This window comes from Myotis davidii, unplaced genomic scaffold, assembly GCF_000327345.1.
Source record: "Myotis davidii unplaced genomic scaffold, ASM32734v1 scaffold135, whole genome shotgun sequence".
NCBI classification, from domain to species: Eukaryota; Metazoa; Chordata; class Mammalia; order Chiroptera; family Vespertilionidae; genus Myotis; species Myotis davidii.
Genome location: NW_006289813.1, coordinates 13,043,000 through 13,064,482, shown reverse-complemented (window position 1 = coordinate 13,064,482; position 21,483 = coordinate 13,043,000). Strand labels below are relative to the sequence as shown.

General features: G+C 40.0%; 1 protein-coding gene across 6 annotated transcripts in view; it reads right to left on the bottom strand.

Moving 5' to 3' along the window:
- DROSHA (drosha ribonuclease III) overlaps positions 1-21,483 on the bottom strand; it is a 107,315-nt gene that overhangs the window by 7,880 nt on the left and 77,952 nt on the right. For all 6 annotated transcript variants that reach the window (XM_015563104.1, XM_006762475.2, XM_015563107.1 and 3 more), the window contains 7 exons: positions 19,630-19,700; positions 14,220-14,264; positions 12,596-12,753; positions 11,356-11,461; positions 2,757-2,898; positions 1,064-1,146; positions 870-973 (listed from right to left, as the gene is read on the bottom strand). In XM_015563104.1, coding sequence (XP_015418590.1) covers positions 870-973; positions 1,064-1,146; positions 2,757-2,898; positions 11,356-11,461; positions 12,596-12,753; positions 14,220-14,264; positions 19,630-19,700 — 709 coding nt within the window. The remainder of the gene's footprint in view (positions 1-869; positions 974-1,063; positions 1,147-2,756; positions 2,899-11,355; positions 11,462-12,595; positions 12,754-14,219; positions 14,265-19,629; positions 19,701-21,483) is intronic.

Genomic DNA, 21,483 nt, shown 5'->3' with positions numbered 1-21,483 from the left:
AGAGGAAAAAACATTTTCCTCGTGTAAAGTATGTTTAGGGATCACTAAAATGTTTGCAATTGCTTAACAGCTGCCTGGCACCTTCACAGTTTTTTTAAAGGTTTTTTTGGGAAAGTTTTGAAAGCTGTAAAAAGTATATGCTATAAACTGTTAAAACATAAAACTGCTTGTAGCTTTTAATTCTATAAATGACTGAATACTCCTTAAACACAGAGAAAAGGCATATATATCTACACTAATAAGAGAAAAAGATGCAAATTGACTGTAACTTCCCAATGCCCACCAGCCAATCAGGAGTGAGTATGCAAATTAACCTGATAAAGATGGTGGGTTCACTTGCATATGCAGGCACTAAGCGGCTGGGGGCGGGGCGGGATGCAGGCATTCTGTACCACCCAAGCTGCTCTGGGCCTCTGGGCAGAGGAAAGGTGGCTCCAGCCAAGCAAAGGCAGTGCCGGCAGCCAGGGAAAGGAAGGCCCACCCAGTGCATGAATTTCGTGCACCGGGCCCCTAGTATATATATATATATTTATTTTTTTTAAATAAAGATATAAAAATGTATCTAACAACTATTTCATCTGAATTGCTCTTATCTCGGTCTCCTAACCTTCGTATGTCTTCCTCACAGGGAGTAGTTCTAACACATTATAGAGATGGGAAAAGCTTAGATAATCAAATGTGACCCACTTACTTCGGGCTGTAAGACTGAGAGGCCCAGAGAGTTTCAGTGTTGGGCCGAGTGCGAGTTAAGATGTCTCAATCTGGGGCCCTGACCACAGTCACCCACAGTGACTAGCTTTTCCTCCACACAACCAGAGCATCATCTCTAACCCCCCCGAACAGATGGCCTGTGGGCCGCGAGTACTCACTTGTACAGAGGAATGTCTGGTTCTTTTCCTTCCGTCCTAAGTGTCAGACAACACTGCTGAAGCTGGGATTTGGGGTCATTCCAATCCTGATTCAAAATGAACTCCTGTAGCAAGTCCCCAAAGAGCATTTAGTAATGGTTTTGGGATCACCGTGTGTAACACATACAACCAATTTAAATTTTATATGAGCTTACTTTTAATCGTGGGAAGAAACAAACATTCATGAAAGTATGAACATATTCCAAATCCTTGTCAATGTACAATGCTGCAATAAATGCTGGAAAAGAGAACATTTAAAAATAAATACAATGCACTGCCATCTACCAGGAAGATGAAATTACCATTTCATCTTTCTTTAAACAAGAACTCTTTATCACTAATATCAGAAGCAACAATATAGGTGTGTGATTAAGACACAAAGTCATGAGGTACAAAGACCAAATTAAGTTTGGCTAAGGACTAAATTATGTTAGTTAAGATGACAGACTAAATGCTATTGTACATCAGGGAAAGAATGATCTCTGGAAAAACAACTGTGCTAACATCAAATAAAACTTGAAGATCAGATCTGACACCAGAATGAGCACATCCTTGCGGCCTGCCATTCTCAACACCAATCTTGAGGAGGTCACCCATTTACAAAGGTCTGAGCTACATTTCAGGAACAGAAATGAGACTATTTATAGATTCAATCTGCTCAAACACAGAGAAATGTAATACTGAGCTTAGTGACTATAACAATATATCTAACTTTCCATTAATAAATGGTGATCTCAAAGACAATTTCATTAAAACTTACTTTAACCAAGTAAACAAATGGCGAGTTTTTATTTTATTTTTTTAATATATTTTATTGATTTTTTACAGAGAGGAAGGGAGAGAGATAGAGAGTTAGAAACATTGATGAGAGAGAAACATCAATCAGATGCCTCCTGCACACTCCCTACTGGGGATGTGCCCGCAACCAAGGTACATGCCCTTGACCGGAATCGAACCTGGGACTCTTGAGTCCGCAGGCTGACGCTCTATCCACTGAGCCAAACCGATTAGGGCCAAATGGCGAGTTTTTAAAAGAATAAAAATAGCTTTCATTGAGCTTTAAAAAAAGCCAGTGGGAATGTTCTCTAAACTTAATTGTTTAATAATTTTAATCTTTAAGATACTTTATTTTAATTGAAAAACAAGTTTTTTTAGGTTCATTAGTCAGACTGCTTTACACTTTGTAAATGAGCAGCTTTTGAATAGTAGACTTTAATATCTGTATATAATTCCAATTGTCAAAAATACACTAACATTAAAAAGTTTCAAGGCTCAGGGTATGGCCCACTTATCTTTAAGTATTATCAGAAACAGTAAGTTATATGTATAATCCTTTAGTTAGCTATAACAGGATTATTCATAATGCCAGCAGACCATATCAGGAAGTGTAAAATATGACATTTGTCCATAGAGCTTTGAGCTCATTCAAAACAATGGTTATTAGTTTTAGTATTTAGTGAGTAAATTATCTTTCTTTCTTCTATGGCCCTGTATAAAGGCTGCTGGGTGGCAAAAAAAAAATCTGATTCACTATTACAATCTTCATATTCTGTTACTGTTTCCCACAGGGATGTGGTGGCTGAGCATTAGGGTGGAGGGGTGTGGAGGGGGGTGCAGGGTGCACCATTGAACACAGACTGAACATAAAATGCATTATTCAAATGTCTTAATTTCAAATTATTCTCCTTCAAATAAGCTTTGGAGGAAATCATAAATACAAATTAAAATAGGAAAGAGGTGTCTTTAGTCAGAACATAATAATAATAAGAAAAAGGAAGATGAATGTTGGTCCTTTTGATTTCAACTTTGAATTTGCAGGTTCAAACAGCTTCCTGCTGTAGGACTCACATTCCAGAAGGTCTGCCAGTGTCTTGGTCCTCAGGGCCACAGGCCTCTTGGTCTTGTCGTTGGTGATGGCGTACTCCTGCATGCCCAGCTCCTCCGCCACCTTGGCTTGGGTCCTGTTATTCACCAGAGAGCTTCGCAGCAACTGGCCAAAAGGAACGGAGGTGCAGTTAGAAACCATTTCACTTCTGGTCTCTCTCTTGCTCCTGGTGTCGGGACCAAGCAGCCTGAGGCCGACAGAGGAAGTGACTATTTAAGTCTTCAGGCCCCCCCTGACCCCCACCCACACACCCCAGCAGCAGTGACAAACTCCATACACTCCGAACTTCTCCCTAATAGCTCCCTCTACTCCAGGACTTTACCTGACTGACATTTAAATAGCTCATTTGGTTGTTTGTTGCAGTGGCCAGTGTTGCTGGGTATGCTGTACTATTTTAAAGGTCATAGCTTCCATTAAGTGTAATGCTATTAAACGAAGGAGCATTAAAACTATTTAAAATCAACTTTACTGAAGTATAATTTACATACAATAAAACTCACCATTTAAGTACAGTCAGATGAGTTTTGACAACCTTCTATGGTTCCATCACCCCAAACAAGTTCCCTGTGGTCCTTTGCAATCAGGTAATACAATCCGCCTCCCACCCAGCAAACTCCACTTGCTTTCTACCACGGAGCAAGAGTTTTAAATGAGCATTTTAAAAAAATCTAAAGTAAGCCTCGAGTTTTGTGGCACTAATGCTAATTTTGATATTACAGTGTTTGGGGAAGTGATGATTTAGTAAGTACCATTTAAAATATTTAAATTATTTACTACATTTTTACATTTATTATTTTAAAGGTTACTACTACATATCCTGAGTTACAGTTTTTCAAACTGAGACCCTATATCTGTAATCAGGTGAAAATATAATTTTCATAGTTTAACTTCAGGAACTCAAAACAAAAATTTCTATGAAGAATTTCAGTGAACTAGAGTCCTCTATTACTATCCAAGTAGTAACACTAAGCAGTGCGTGAAAATTACGCAACCAACCCATGGGAGAGGTGCCCATAAAACATGCCTGGTTTGGGATTTTAACACTCACTAACCACTCATATTAGGGCAAGAGGGGAGGGAGACACATGGCAGGAGGGGTAAATACAAAGATGGGAACTCACCCAGCAAATCTGAAAATAAGTGTCCCCAATCTCTCAGATTTGGGGGAATAATGTATCAATAGCTAGGACTTTTCTATCAACGGATATAACAAATTCTTCGTCTGTTACAATTCCTCGCTGTTTAGAAACACCCCTGGCACCAGGGCCAAGGAGCCAGCAGGAAGCAGCTGCGAGCGGGACTGGTTTTATATCAATCCCCCCTCCACTCCAAACCCCACTTTATTAGATGCAAGTTTTGTGTTCTGTGGCTCCATCGTGTCAACTAAGCTTATGAAAATCTGGATTTATTCTCAGTGCTTGAGATTGCATCCTTGACAATAGATAAATAAGAAACAATATGCTCTTAATTTGTCTGACAATGATTCATGAAGCAGAATTACAACTTGATCTTCATAAGCCATGCTTGCTGTTGAGTTACAGACTATTCTTCGCTTGTATTTGCTCCCATCCTTCTCCTATTTCTCCCAACTCTTTTCTTCAATATAGTGTTTCATTAAAACTAATATCCACAGCGAAGCTCAAAATTAAAAAGGTCTAGCACATAACATTAATAGGAGACCCAAGCAATAAGGGAGTCCACCGGCCTAATATCTTGTAATTACAGAATAATTGAGCTGGAAGGGAGACATCCTTTTTGGTGTGGATTTCCGCTGGCAGGGGCAGGGTTCTCCAAGCAGAGGCCCTGGGGGAGTAGGAGGGCTATTTTGAAAATATGGCTACACTGAGCAAGTCGGGTTCTCTCTCAATATGTGAGTTTGCTGAGAGGAGAAAACTCTTATTTAGGCTACAATAGGGAGGGTCCATGCCTCAGAATCAACAAGCCTGATGCACAAATGAGCACTGATCACCAGGCCCCCACGGCCACCTGCCAGCGTAGGGCCCACCCAGTGCTGTGCAGCCACGCTGTCTGCAGGGAAGGAAGAAAACAGTGAAGATGATACAGGAATGCTCGGGTTTTATTTAAAATACCCCCTGACAGGTCTCAAAGCAGCAGCATGGCCAGCAGAAAGTGAGATCTTCTGTCAAGACTCAGAGTCTGAACTAAGTCATTGGGGGGAGGGGGGGAGGAAGCTGTAAGTCACCCATATTTTTAGAGTCAGTACAAATTTAGGTGAGTTGAAAAGAGGTAAGACCTCACGCTTTACCTACACAAAAAGTCTGAATGGCAATACTCTAAATGACAACTTGCACCCTTGGCCTTTGCTGGACTCTGCTTCCTAATGAACCGTGCTGGAACACCCCCAGAGGTCATGGCAGGCAGCATGCTGTGTGGAGGCCGAGGCTAGGCTATGCCCTGTGCTGAGAGCTGAGGCCCACGAGACGATCAGCAACCCAAGCTGCCCTCTGGGGAATGCTAACCTCTGAGGAATCAACACACAGACCCGCCACTGCGACACGCCGTGGAAGCTGCGGTGACAGCACCAGCCCTGGAGGACCTGCCCGAGTACAAATGTCTCAGAGGCTCACTGACTGTTACATCAGGCACTTTTGAGACATGGTGCTCAGACCTCTTCCAAGAACCAAGGAATTCGAATTTCTGGGGATGGGACATGAACATATGCATTTAAAATTTTTTTCATGTAGTTGGATTCTGACTAATATTGAGTCAGAACTGAAAAAGAATGAGTCTGCCAGGAGAGTGGGTGCTGTGGTCTGAATCTCTGTGTCCCCCTAAAATGCGTATGTTGCAATCCTAACCCCTAAAGATGATGGTTTCGGGGCCTTTAGGAGGTGATTAGGTCACGAGGGTGCAGGCCTGATGAATGGGATTAATGCCCTTATAAACGAAGCCCCAGACAGCTCTCCAGCCGCTTCCTCCATGTTAGTATACAATGAAAGTCTGCCCTCAGGAGAGGGCCCTCACCTGACCATGTGGGTACTATGACCTTGGACTTGCGGCCTCCAGAACTGTGAGCAACCAATTACTGTTCATGAGCCACCCAGTCTGCGGTATTTTGTTACAGCAGCCTGGATGAACGAGACGGTGGGGAAGGGTTTTCCAGGAAGAGGGAACAGCTCTGGGGACCATGACACAGCAGGGCGATTACTGGGTGGAAGTGGAAGAGAAGCCAGAGCCGAGTGCAGGAGGGCTAACACAGGTGAGGCTGGCCAGCCTCTGGGCAGAGAGGGCCTTGTGGGTGATATAAAGAACTCTGTACTTTGCTGCTCTGGGGAGGAATCCCAAAAGGTGTCAAAAGGGGGCAGTGGCAAAGACTTTTTTTTATTTCAGAGAGATGATTTTTGAAGGGGTGGATGAATATGAAGGGGGCAAGACATGAGGTTAGAAAGCCTGCAGATGTTGATGCTATAAATATCTGTTTTTTACTTTCTAGTAGTTTAGAAAACAAACATTTAGCACCCAATTGGGCATGCGATAGCTATCAAGACTATTTTGCAAACATTGCCTCCTGTTAGATATGCAGTAAAAAGTAAAAGACTTGGCACCAGGCTGCCTGGGGTCAAACTTACTGGCTAAGTGACCCAGTGTAAGTTCCCATCTCTCTCTAAGGCTCGGTTTCTGCATCTATTAAATGGGGGAAGTAGCACCTGCCACACGGGGTGGTAATGAGGATTCGAGTGAATGAATATACAATCCAGGTACAAGGACCAGCACATAATAAACACCCAGCAATGTTTGCTGCCACTGTTATCCATAATAGCATCATCACTAGGTAAGATATGCTTCCTCTCTGGTTATAGCAAAAAGGTTATAGGAAGTTGTAGGAATCCTTGTGAATTTGTCTTCTGTAGAATGTTCTATATACCTATCCACTCACTGTCTCCAAAGCTCTCCATTTTACCAAATGCTAAGCTGTCTTCCTTTTTAACCAACCGCCACTCCCCCACCCCCACCCCCCAATTATTTTTATTTGAAATCACCAGAAAACATGAAGAAAGCTGTAGTCCGGGCTCTCTGTAAAGCTGAGAAAAAAACTGCTGAGTTCCTGATGCACTGGCAGGGACCCAAATAAATATCCCAAATCTCAAACTCTGTTTCTGAGAATTCAGGATGTTTTCTATTATCTCAGCGCAGCAGTCTTTTATAATTAGTTTAAACCTTAAATTTTAATGAGGAAAAGGTTTATTGGTTTAAAACAAATAAAAAAAAACCATATTGGCGTTCCTCCTTCAACCACTCTCTCCGTTCTCGGTGCTGAAGAGGAACCCACAGCTGTGGGACACGAGCTACCAGAGGGCCACTTGGTGTGAAATAAGTAGACTGTGATTACTATTTGGAGGACTTTAATATGAGAACATGGGGTGAAAGCCGAATGTATCATTAGAAGTGACAGGGATGTGCCGCACAGGTCTATTACACTAGGAGTGTCGCCAGATGCTCTTCATTTCCCGTGGTAACTAAAGAAAAGGTTCACAAATGCGAGCAGGCAGGATGCAGAAGGCAAATTATACCAGTGACAGAAATTTTCACCCAGGAGGCTGTGGAATCTATCCTCTCAAGGAGATCTTGTGGGTAGGGTACCGTTTGTCTGAATGATTTATGCTTAGTTCTCTGGAGGTGGCAGGAGGGGATTAGATCACCAGTTTTCAAACTTTTTATTTGTAATCCTTGCTTTCTCATTCTCCCAAATTATTCCACTAAAAAAGAAAAAATCCTGCAAGTTCACCTTGCTAGTGCACACCACCATAGTAAGCATGGGGTTAGCAACTATTTTTAGCTCAGCACCTTAGAGTAAAGGTTGAGAAGAATGAAAGAATTAAAACTTGAAAAGTTAAAAACTGAAAATGTGGGAAGACAGGCATTTCGGTCTGTCTTCCTTCTTGGTGTCCTTCTTACTATACTTACCCTTACTCTACTGGGTAGATTCTACCCAAAAAAACAAAAACTTCAGTCTATGAATTAGAACGACTTCCTTCTATATTCCAATCAAGTTCGGTCACCCTAGAAAAATTACATAAGCCCAACGTTCCTCCCCAAGAAGCCATTTTGACTTGAACTTGTAAAACACTATGTTTTTCCCCATCAGCATTCAAAACCTGAAAACCATGATTTCATTTGCTCAACTGTCCTTATTCACCATAAAACCAGTGTGCAAGGCAACGGCTCAAGGCTAACTAATGCCTCTTAGTGCGAATTACTGGCTGTGTGTTCTTTAATCACAATAATGAATAATTTGCCATCACCCTCCAAGAAATTCAACTGTAACAAATAATCCTCCACAATTTTTAATTAATTTTAACCTTTAGACATTCCTAAATAAGTTTTCAGCTTCGTTTCTGAAACATGAAACAACGGCCACTTCTCTCTACTGCCACTTCCACTTCCTTCTCTATCACTTACGTCTTGATCAAATATGTACAGGGACCGACCATATGTCAGGCCCTGCTGGGCATACAGTAGTAAATAAAAACATGCTCTCGTGGAACTTGCAGGTTAGTGGGACAGGCAAACTGGAAGGAAAGCACGTGAGGTTTTGACTGGGGGCCACGGGGGAAAGCATCCCTGGAATCCAGAAGTCCCGTCAGAACTGACATCTGATGAAACTGAAGCGAGGGCTGGAAGCAAACGGGCTGCAGGCAGAAGAACAGGCTAAGAAATAGTAGCTAAAGAGGTAATAGGAAACCCAAGAAAGTGCAGTGTGACAGAAGCCAATGCGAGACAGTGCTTCCTGAGGGAGGAAGCAAGCGCTATCACCACTGAGAGTTAGTGAAATACGTGTTTAACTGATGATAGATCATCTTTGTTTTGCCAGCAGATCTGTTGGTCCTATTGACTTTTACCAATGCTTTCTGTGAATATAGTTAATAAAAACCATTATATAATAATTTTGCCATTTGTTAACATCTTTCTAATAAGCTATCCAAAAACTGTCATTTTAAGACAGCAAGGCTGATGAACACATTTTGAATAAAACTACAGTTATGGTATTGAAATGATTTTGGAAAAAATACAAAATCAGAATTACTATCATAGTCCTGGTTTTATTTTTATCCAGGCCTTGGACAGAACAACTTTCTGAGTTTTGGTTTCAATGCTGGGGTGGGGGTATGGAGGTATGTATGCAGTGACTAAGATGGGAAGCAGTGAACTTACTGATCTATAGTATCCCACCTCCACAAAATCCTAGAGTTCATAAATAACTTGTGTGAATACTTAAGTCACACATTTTCAACAGTGGTCTCTATATGGCCATAAAATGAATTACTACTTCAAGCCATTTGGTTTGGTTTGGCCATTTCTCAGATCAACCAGATATTCTGACAGCTACAAAGTCTATTCCCTAATGGAATATACTGAAGGAGCACTTATTGATTCCCTAACACAGAGCAAGATTCTAGACACTAATTTATTTCTGATATACGCTTATATGTTCTTAAGGTTTTAATATTAACTCAAGAGGAAAACAATTTCTTTTCCATCCAAAAGCAGTTAACTCTGGTAATCAAACTGTTCCTTTTAAATTAAATTTAAAATAACAGTACTGCGTATTTCTCATAAAATGATTCAAGGGGTATGGTCGAAGCACAGTAAATATTCATCAAGTGAGTGAGTGAAAGGACCGTATTTTGTTGGGCTTAGAAATTCTGCTGAGAAAAATCACATTTAAACATAGCAAATCACCATATTCTCTCTAATTCTAATATTTGTGTCTCATATAAAATATTTCCAGGGTTCATGGTTGCGGAGATAAGATCCAATTCTATTCAAAGCAAAACATGCATAAAATTTGTAGGAATGCAAAGTACAAAAGACTTGTTATCTGCTTCAAGCATAATAAAAAAGAGAGTGTGCACTAACAAACTGCATTATAGTGCACTACTACTGCAAGCCTCCCTCTTCCAAGGGGGATACTTTCCAAGAGCCCCACTGGATGCCTCAAACTGCAAAAATACCAAAACCTACTTATACTATGTTTTCCTATACAAAGTTGAATTTATACAGTAGGCATAGTAAGAGACTAACAATAATGACTAATAATAAAATAGAAAAATTATAACAATATACTATAATAAAAATTATATGAATGTGTCCTCTCTTCCTCTCTCTCTTCCTCTCTCTCTCTCTCTCTCTCTCTCTCTCTCTCAAAATCTTACTGTATTCTACTCACCTTCCCACTTAAAGTACTTTATGGCTTCCCTTTGGCATTTCCAAATTGCCAGCTCTGGGGCCATTATTAAGTAAAATAAGAGTAACTTGAACACAAGCCCTGCGACACCATCACAGTCAATCTACTAAGAAACTGACAGACAGGTAGCATACACAGCAGCAATCTGCTACCATGTCAAACTCACGCCAGCGGGTCACATATCTGACGTGCTTGCAATGATTCACATGCCGGGCAAGAGTGGAACGGCACAGGATTTCATCACACTACTCAGAACTGCACACAACTTAAAACTTATAAATAGTTTATTGGAATCTGATCACAGGTAAACGGAAACTGCAAAAGTGAAACCGCAGATAAGGTGGGGACTACTGTCTTTTTCTTTTGCCCAATAAAGTATTTGCTTTCTCAATGCCCAATTCTAGAAGGACTATTCCAGAGTTATTTCTTATGCCTGGGAGACTATCATGACTGGCTTCCAGATACATTGGTTCACCATTCCAGCTATATTATTGATCAGTTTTACAGAGTTAAAGTACACAGCAAATAAAAAAAAAGCTCAATAAAACATAAAATGAGACAAAAGTGAGAGGAACGGGAACTGTTTCACTTTGCTCATCAATCAAACCTTGTTTCTGTAAGTCCCTTTCAATTCCACCATGGTCTAGCAACTGCCGAGTCCCTGTTGCCTCTCTGCCTTCTGATTTGTCATGCTGTGCACTTGCTCTGGCATTCCCAATGTGTGGAATGACTTTGTATAGAAATTTCTTCCCACTAACTTCCAAAGGCCAAATACTAGCTAACTTTAAAGGCTCAAACATCACCTTATCAATGCTTTCTTAGAACTCCATACTCAAAAGAAACCTGATCATTTCCTAAAGAGGACAAGCTAGCAGCTTATCTATGCCTCTTTATAAAATTTACGATGGTTCTCCCTTGTATTTATAAAACTTACACTTTATGTATGTGTAAACACATACACACGATAGACAGATGATCGATAGATAGATAGATAGATAGATAGATAGGTAGATAGATAGATAGATAGATGGAATTTGTAGTTATTTACTTACATTTTTAACTTCTAATAGTTTTTAAACTCTTTATGGGTGGACTAGGTGTCAACTAATATTTGCTCCCCCCATGAAGCCTAGCTCAGTGTCTTTCACAAAGTAATCACTAAATGAAAAAGTATAAAGTAAGTTCTTACCATATATTGCTTTGTACACAATTTGCATAAAGAAATGAATAAAAACATATGTATGCATGCTAAAGCCACCAAGAACTAAGTCATCAATTACTTAACTAGATATTTGGCTCTTCTAACCTTCTGTTAAAGCAATCTTATGGGAGGGAATGACTTAATACAAACTCACAGTTAAGTGTCCTTCATGATGATCTGGGAAATGAATGAATAAGTACTCTGTGGCTACCAGCTGCATTATGGAGTCACCTAGGAATTCCATCCTCTGGTTGTGGCCTCTGAATAAAGAAACATCAATGTAAAGGGGTCAATTAGTATTTACGGATTTCAAAACAACCAGAATTTTTTAAAACGATAATATTTTAAAAGCCAATGTATTTGTTTATTTTGCTTTAAAGCACAAAACTAAATACAATTTCCTAAGACCTGAAATTGAGAAGAGATCTAAGTCTATATAGGTTGAGTTTCAAAAAAGAGTAAAGTGAGTACTATCTAAAGATTGAACAACTGCTCACATAAAGAATGGTATATAGTGCCTGATCAGAAGCTGGGGAGTATCAATTGGAAAATAAAGTATAGTACAGACAACAATCTTGCACAGACAATCTCTATATAGACAAAACAAAGCAAAAATGTCCAAGAATTTTCTTTACTAAAATTTATCTCTTTAATTGAAATATGGGGTGGCAAAAGTAGGTTTAGAGTTGTGAGTATGCAAAACAGAGTTTATTGTTATATTATTATTTATTATTTTGTATTTTCCCATATGAACAGCTGGCCTACTTTTGCCCACCCCTGTATATACTCCATTAATCAAATCTGGAATCTAGTTTAAGAATGCTAAAAAAGCTATGACAAGATTCTTTAATCTTTACAGTTTAAAGAGAGTTGCGAATATTTGATTTGACAAAAAATTGAATATAAAACAGCATGCAAAGAAATAACATTTTGGTTATGCTCTTTATTATACTAGCTCATCTTTAAATCACTCATGTAGAGCAAGGGTTGGAGGGCCTAATTCAGCCCATAGTCTGTTTCTGTAAATAAAGTTAAACTGAGACCCAGCATGTTCATCCATTTGTATTTTTTCTATGGCTGCTTTTATGCTACTATGGCAGAATCGAATCACCGAGACAGAGAGCACATGGCCTCTAAAGCCCCAAATATTTAATTAATCTGTTCCTTTACAGAAAAAATGTTTACTCCCTGCACACTTCTCTTACACTTAATGGAAAAATCAGATGCATGACATGAAACCAAAAGTAACCGGATTGGAGCATATCCCCTGGTCCACGCCACTGTCTGGCTAGGATCCATCTCACAATTTCCTAGAAATACGGATGAAGTCCCAATGGTTTGGGACTGTCAGTTTAAATGGTCACAATGGTATGACATGGGTACTTTTAACTCACAGGGTCAGATGGTTAAATCCCACAGTTCTCAACGTGAATGCTCTTGCCAGAAGCCGAACATGAGTAAAAATTACTCCAATTGCTTCCTCAAACTCGGTAAGTTTCTGTAGGACTGGAGAAGTCTCAATAAGTTGTCGATCAGTATTTGGCTCTTGCAGATACAGGGAAAGAGAGATAAGTAAAAATCACGTAGAGTTTTGGGTTGCAAGAGTAATTACCAGTTCTAGAAGAGTGTTTTGCAAATTCCTCCTCCCCTGGCTGGAAATTTCTGAAAGGCCAATGAACATGGAAGGCTTCTCTCTCATCCTTTAGAATGGCAAACAAACCTAATATTTAAAGAGGGTTCAAATAATATTTTCCAATTTTCTATCAAATTTCAAGGCCAAGTACTGTACACAGATAGTTCAAAATCCCAAGCATTAAACTAACTCTCCATGGAGGAGGCCCGCTGAAGAATTGCTGGTAGAGAATATGTGTATCTAGTAAAGCAGAGGTTCTTAAACTTTAGTGTTCAGCAGAACCTTGCAGGGCTTGTTAAATGCCCTGAGTTTCTGATTCAGTGGACTGGGGTGAGGACCAAGAACTGGCCTTTCTGATAAGTTCCCTGCTGGTCTGGGTACTGCCCTTTGAGAACCACTGCATTAGAGTAACTTGACTGCTGTGTGTCTTCTAGGGACCATCCTATTTTGGCAAATGAGCATCACTGAAACTGGATTTGGCTTGCAATGGAGAGGATTATGTCACCAGGCTGGTGCTCAACGTAATAATGAGCTTTTGACAACTGGCAGAGAGCAACTATGAAAGTGTAATTGAAATGAACATCTCCAACAACTTTGGGCAATTTCATACTAAGGAAATATTTCTAAAGTACTTTGAATTAATGCCATTTATTTCTTTAAAGGCTCTCATGAGAGTTCAGTCACTAACGATTATTTTTATTATATACACAATATGCATATATGCATATGTAACATGTATATATGTATACATATGTACACATATATGTATATCTCCAAAGTAAAATGGAAATTAAACAAAGAATAGTAAGAACTTTTAAACCAACTGGGGAAAAGGATGTCACAATGTGTGGATCTTTTAAATTCTAAAATCTGAGTAATAAGTTTTCACACTGTACTAAAGTTTTAATTTATAATATGTTTTATGCAATCTGAATCAAAGCCTTCAATTTCTAAGGTCCAAATTAGGTTACAAGTCAACAATGTTAATTTTTGTTCTACTTTGTGATAAGCCCAGACGTGCTTGCATAGTTTCTCTTTAACAGCAGGCATGTAGCTATACTGCAGTCAGCATAAGCTTTGAATATCGCTTTTTGGGGGAAGCAGATCTCAACCACACAAATAGTCATTCCTGGCAAAAGTAGGTGGGAAGACACATCCCAGACCCACCCCACCCCAGACCATGAAAATGCAATGTATGGGTTCATTTCACTATCTGTTCTGAAGTTTTCCAGTTCTGACACCCCAGCTTAAAGTCATAATGAAACTGAAGGGAATCTAAGGATAAAAGCAGGACAGGAAAAAAAAAAAAAAAAAAAAAAAGCAAACTAAAGTAACATGAATACCAGGAGCTATAAGGCTCACTGCAGAGCAGAGGCCACACTTACCTGGAGTGGGTGGAGAGGATAATTGAGCCAGACTTCTCGCAGGTCCTGGAAAATGGAGTGATGCCTTTAGTGCTCAAGGGAGCCATTTAACACGCTCTAGAGTACTAAATAAAACGCCGTTACGTGGAATCCTGAACTGTTTCAGATGCTGACTCCACTTATTGAAAATTCAATAGTGCTAGCAACTAATTTTTTCTAAGTGTACTCACCACTCAAACTGCCTATAGTGACTCCAATTAGCCTATTAAGTATGGGCGGCAAAGAGCCACCCCATCCCCAGGAGTGAAAGACACCTTTTAAAACTAAGTTACATGTTTGCTTAACCTAATACCACTGGGTAAAGTGCTACTTTCATCCTATTTTTAGTTTACCATTCCCCAGAAATGTGCATCAGCTGTGCCTTTTGTAACCAAAACTCATTCAAATGTCCCTAATTTTAGGTAGTCGTTCATTATCATATGAGCTGCTTAAAGACAGAGTGAAGACATCCCACATCTAGTTCCTAAACTCTGAGGTCGATAAGGCCACACTTGTACTGGGTGTCACTACAAATGTTTACCTAAAAAATGGGAATGAATGAATTTTGTGGAAAAGCCCAGTGTATTATTTAAGCCACTGACTTAAACCTAGAGAGAGTTATAATCAGAACTTCCTCAGGATCAAAGTGGTTTTCTTGCCGTTTTAGACCCTAGGGAAGCTCTGGCTGAATCTACTTCCTGGCCTTGACGTTAGGTTTTTGAAATAAATAATGAGAGGGTTTTTTTAAGAGGGAAAAATATTTTTCAAAAATTTAAGGATGGGGTGAAGTATAGAAAATTTACTATCACTCGTGACACATGATGACAAGGGGGAAAAAATACCTCATACTTTTGTTCAACTTGCATCTTAATAAAATACATTTGGGGTGGGGGTTTTTGCCAGTGTTAAAAAAAAAAACACAAAACCTTAAACATCAAACTATTCTTTTAAGGCATTTTAAAGGACTTCTCTTAACCAACTAAACAACCAAACTTTCCCTTGAATTCTCGGTGGCATGAATTATACTGAATGCCATTCCCTTCTTGCAACTTTCTCCTGTTCTCTCAGAGCTTCTCTTCCTCCTCCCACACCCAAAGGAACATCCACCAGCCCTCAGCCTCCCTGCAGGTTTCATCACTCCCTCCAGAGAGCTCTCTACTCCCACTTCAGCCACCTCCTCCATCTGGATGCCTCGTTCATCTCTGCTGCAGTTCTGACCTCTCATCCAGGCTACAAGTGCCGTAATGAGCATCTTTCACCTCACACCCAAATGACCAAATAATCACCTTCCACCTTTCCTTAACCAGGGAGTATGGTGTTAGGGAAGCCTGCCAGTTCTGGAGGCAGGCAGCCTGGGTGCCACCCTGATGCCACGTTGGCCATTGCTTAATCTCTCTGATGCCTCATGAGCATTAAATCAAAGCACAACCCAGTGCTGGCAAAGAAAATGCTACTGCCAAGAAGCATTAAACCGCAACAATGAACAGCTTTCTCTTCGGACTACCTCCCGTTTCCGAAGCTCAAAATTCTTAGACTTCCTGATTCATCTTCCTCCTTTCTCCTATGTGTTTTACACTCAAAAACACTGTTTCTATTTGATGGCTCGTTCGGTGTAACAGCATAACACCTCACTCAGAACAAGACTATTTCCACTGTGTCCGTCTCCTTTCATCCTCTCTGCACCCGGAGACGAGGTTCTGCTGCACCTGGGTGTCAGGGAAAAGGTCCAGATTGGAATCCCAGTTCTATCCTTCATCAACTTTTAGGCAAAGCCTCTACCTTCAGTTTGCTCTCCTGGAAAATGTTCACTGACTCTTGGGACATCTATTTGTGTACATTTTTATTGAATAGCTATCATATATTAGCTTATTAAAATAAGACACAATCCCTGTCCTCAAAGAAGCCTGGTGGAGAAGAATAAAGGTAAATATGTACAATTTAATAAACCCTGATAAGTTCTATAACAGGGATATACACTAAGTAAGTTCTATAACAGGGATATACACTAAGTGCTAGGAAAACGCTGCCTGAGGGTGTCAAACAAAGCCTCAGAGAAGGTGACTCTTCAGATGTATCCAGAAGAACATGAGGAATCAAGTAGCAGAGGGAGGGAATTAGAACCAGGGCACCATAAATGCACAAATAAGTCTCCAAGTATACAGGCCCAAAAAGGTCACTCCTAATCGGCAGAGCACAGAGGATTTTAGGACAGTGAAAACAGTCTGTATAACACTACAATGAAGGATACCTGTCACTGTACATTTGTCAAAACCCACAGAATGTAGAACACCAAGAGTGAACCCTAATGTGAACTATGAATGGAGTTTGCAGGATTATGTGTCAATGTTCCCTGACTAACAAATGTACCACTCTGGTGGGGATCTTGATAAAATGGGGGAGGCTATGTATGTGTGGGGGCAAAGAATATATGGTGAATTTCAGTGCCTTACTCTCAATTTTACTGTGAACATAAAATCACTCTTTAAAAAAATTTAAAATTGAGGGTGGGGGGAGGGGGGTTGGAGGGGATCAATGGGGGAAAAGAGGGGCATCTGTAATATTTTCAACAATCTCAAGATAAAATTTTTAAATTAACATTAAACAAAGGTAATTCCTAGAATGGCACAGAGGGAGTAAAAAGCAAGGAGACTGAAAAAGTAGGTGGGAGTCGAATTATGAGAACTATTCAATGCCATGCTGTGTAGTACAGACTTGGGCAGGCAAGGCATTAAAAAGAAGACACCACTGAATGCGGCATGAACGATGGCCTGGCGTGTGGGGATGACAGGCAGTTCAATGTTCAGGTGAGCAATGAGGACAAACCCCAGAGCAGCACGACGGCCAAGAGTGAACCAATTGAAGAGATATTAGGAACAGAACTGAGAGGAGTCTGAACTGAATGGAGACAGAGAGAAAAAAGCTTCAGGGTAGAAGGAGATCCTAAGGTTTCTGGTTTAGATCATAAAAATAAAGGAGGAGAAGGATGTTTTGGGGCTAAGATGATGAATTCATTCCCTGAACCTGTTGAAATGAGGTGTCTATGAAATGTATATAAATCTGCCCAGCGGCAATTGTTGAAGACAGTTTTTCTAGTTCCTAGAAACTGGGACAGATGTGTAGAGACAAAGGAGGATGGGAGAGCGAGAACCGGAAAGTTTACGGTCATCGCCCCCTATCTTTCTAAGAGGGCCAGTGGGATGATCAAATTCAAAGAACGGCTCTGAATGTTTGGGTAAACTGGGAAGAGTTACACACACCGGAAAACACAAAACCAACAAAAACTGGGCTAAGAGAGTAACCATCAGTTCAGGCTGAGAGAGAAAACAGCCCTGCTATGACAGGCTGGAGGACGACACAGAGAAGGCCAGCTGCAAGGTGAGCCACGTTTCCTTCCAGGCCCGGCAGCAGCTGTAAAACGCCAGACCACCCCTCTTTCGGGGGCTACTGCCTTCCTGCCAGTGCTGCCCTCTGACCTACTGGGCCTCATCTCACCCCCTAAATAAAGATTACTGGCGACACTCAATTGCTAAACTGTCCTCTTGACAGTACCCAACCCCAAAGTAATCCCTTGCTTCTTCTAAGCCGGCCTCTGACAAGGCCGCCAACCAAGAACGGACCCCTGCTCCCTGACCCGCCTCAGCCTCAGGGGGCACCAGCCCAGTGCAGCACGGACGGCCGCCTCCCTCTGTGAGCGCCCGCCCTCCTCGCGTGGAGTCAATATTTCAGACTTTGTCGGTGTACAGGTCTGTCCCTGGCTGTTGTGGGCCGATTAGACTTTCACAATACCATTACTCAATCAATCAATCAATTAATAAAATACAAAGGTTCACCATCGTCTCTCACATACTACAACTAATAGATGTAAACCAATATGCAGATGCCAAATGAGTCAGAATGCTCGGGTGTGAGCACCTGAACATGCTGAGGTGGGAAGACCATGTACTACTGAGCCCTGGTCTGTGTCATAAAAGGCGCACGAGGAGGCCTTCGGAATCTCAGCCGTACCGTCTGTAAGATAATGTTCAGACTCTGCTTTTTCATTTTGTTACTTATTCCTTTCATTTCTTTAACAAATATTTATTACACACTGCACACGCCAGCACTGCACTGAGTACTGGAAAGAGAAGATAAGCTTGCTAAGTAGACGAGGGGGAGAGAAGCAGTTTAAAGGGGGAAAGAAATCTAAACAAAACTGATGCAATTAAGCACACAAGGTGTAAAGCTGCATTTAATTCAGGAAAACGGGAATGGAGTGGATGGGGAATGCAGGTAAGACGGGAAAAAGGGGCAGGGAGTAGGTGGGGGCAGGGAGGAGTTTAAGGAGTGAGGAGGCACACAGGCGTGAGGCTGGAGGGAGGAAACAAAATACAGAGGTGGCTGAAATTGCCAACAAAAGAGAAAGGCCAGAGCAAAGATATTTTCATATTTGAGAAAAGGACTTCAAATGTATTTGGTCTGCTATGGACATAAATCAAGATGCACACTTGTTTATGGGTGCAGGACAAAACGGGGAACATGGGACATCTGTAGATAATTTTCCCATCAGAAGGAAATTCAAACATATAAAATCATCACATATCTATAAAAACAGATTTTAAAAAAATCATATCTTCAAATAGGAATAGCGTCCAGGTCCCATATTTCAAAACTATTGATTCTTTTTTTTTTTAACTACCCTAAGTAATACAGTAATAACATCTGACAGCCACTTAAGCTGAAGGTTGCACAAAAGCTTAAAACACTGGCTTCCTATGTTCTTTATTGCTCCATGAAGGCAATTTCATTCAATTATAATGACATTTCAATTTGGAATACAGAGCTGCCTCTCCCTTTAAATGTTAAATTGACTTGTTTTGGTACAGAAAGCATCCAGTATGCTCTATTACATGCAGGATTAAAAAGGTAGCTCTAGCAATATTCATAGCTTAATACTTTAGTAACAACAGACACTATTTCAGAATCTATCATTTTTCTTAAACTATAATTTACTTTTTTTAAAAAGTACTTCCATACTCTTTATTCAGAGTCCTATCAGAAACTCTCTATGAACTGACTTTCTTAAATATACATTTATCTAGTCTACATAATTTACATGATAACAAAACATAAACAGAAAAGCCAAAAGGCTAGAGCTTCAACTAAGCCTGCATGGGGTAGGTACTCAACGATGATGAAACAGAAAATCATAATTAACTCCAAGACACTTCAAAATAAACACAGAAGACAAACTCCTCATGTAAATGTCCACAGACCCTCTCCCATCTGCAACAGAGAGAATAAACTATTTTTGGTACTTACTTCTACACCCTCTTTAAAACACAAAGACTAATTGATATAAAATTTTCTGTAATGATATATAACTGAGAAAAATCTAATGAGTCGAGATAAATACCGGATCATTAAAGAGTAAGCGTCCAAATAACTGTTTGGCTTCCTCCAGGCTTCCCTCCAAGTAAACAGCTCCTAGATAAAAGGAAGAGAATGCCCATAGGAAGGCTGCATTAATATTCACAGAAAATTACATATCTCTATAAAAAGCAAAAAGACAAGCCAGAACCCACTCACAGAAATAACCGACAAGATCAGAAGCCATTGCTTAAAAGTAGCATTTTTCCGCTTTCGGCTATGCTTTGTGTTAAAAATGAGAATGAAATACAAAATTCAATTGACTAAAATCTAATATTATAAGTAAAAGAGGACAAATACGAACTATCATAAAAGGTACATACAAAAACTTGACTTTACAAAAAATGTTATGTTTTATTTTCTATATTTATAGTTTTTGTTTCAGACCACAATAAAACCTGAGTTCAGATCAATGAATCTTTCTGCAAATAAAAACCAGGACAACCTCTATTTTTAATTTAAAATAGTTATTTACAAGTTTTTAAATAATTAAGCACCATACACACATTTACCATTAATCATTACCAGGAAGTACTATAGTAACATTTTAATTGCGTATCAAATAACTCTGGAGTAGGGTAGCCATATATTCTTGAAATCATATTTTTATATCTGTCATCATGTAAAATTTACATTTTCATGTAAAATACTGAGACACTTAGTCATTAGAGCTTTTGATGACTAAATGCATTAATTATCTATTGATATTTACAGTAATAATAATAACAATAACAGTAATGATCCTACTGGCAGGCCAGACCCTGCCAGATCTCTGATCTCAGGGGGACGACAAGGAGCAGGGAAGACGGGCTTGGATCTAAGTGACTCCATTGCCAGGCAAACGGATCTGGACTGAAACCAGCATTTGTGGAGACCTGGAACTATCTCTATTTATATTTTAACAACGGATTTCAAATCAGTATCAGACGCACTCTCTCCGTTTTACCCTAACTGGAAGTGTACAGTGTATGAACACCAGATTTGCCGGAATAACAAAGCATGTTTTTAGCCTGTTGGAAAAAAAAAAATCTCCAGACCATTAAAGAGTAAGATTCCTAATAACTGTCTTGTATTGAGAATAGATTTTTACATGGAAGGGTTTTGGGGCACTTCTGCCCTGGGCACTGTGCAAACCATTTTCACATGCTTATCTACACTTTCATGGGAGCCTCAGTAAGAGGGTGTTACCAAAAAAGGGGGACATGTGTAATACTTTCAACAAGAATGATAAATATTTTTAAAAGAATTACAGGATTTGGGCTCATAGTAGGTGATTTGGGGTAGGTTGAATGCAACTTTGCTGTGGGTTGGATGCAGCCAGGAATGGATATTAAGATCCTTACAATAACTCTGTGAGGTAAGTAACACCATCTCCACATCATAGATGAGGAAACTGGAGCTTGAAAAGATTCAGTAACTTGGTGAAGACACAAAGGTGGGAAACAATGCAAGAAGAACTTGAACCATGTCTGCCTGGTTCTGGAGCCAGCTCTAACATTGTCAAAAATATTATGTATACAGGGAACAGTAATTCCACCCGACAAACCCTGAAAATAGGATACATTTGTGCAAAAAAGACATAGCTGTGAGAAGACTGGATAATGATTAAGCATTCCCTTGCCACCATCATCAGCACAAAACTATAAGCTTTTATATGCATTTTCAAAGGAAGAGGGCAAAATTGATAAGGCAGTACAAAGGCCTTTGAAAAATAAAACGTATTCAATCATTCATCTAAAAAAAACCCAAGAAGTTGTCAATCTACTGTAACGTTTCATTGTAAAGCATACTTGCAATCACCAGCTAATTAATGCTTCACAACTTTCCTGTAGCAATGACT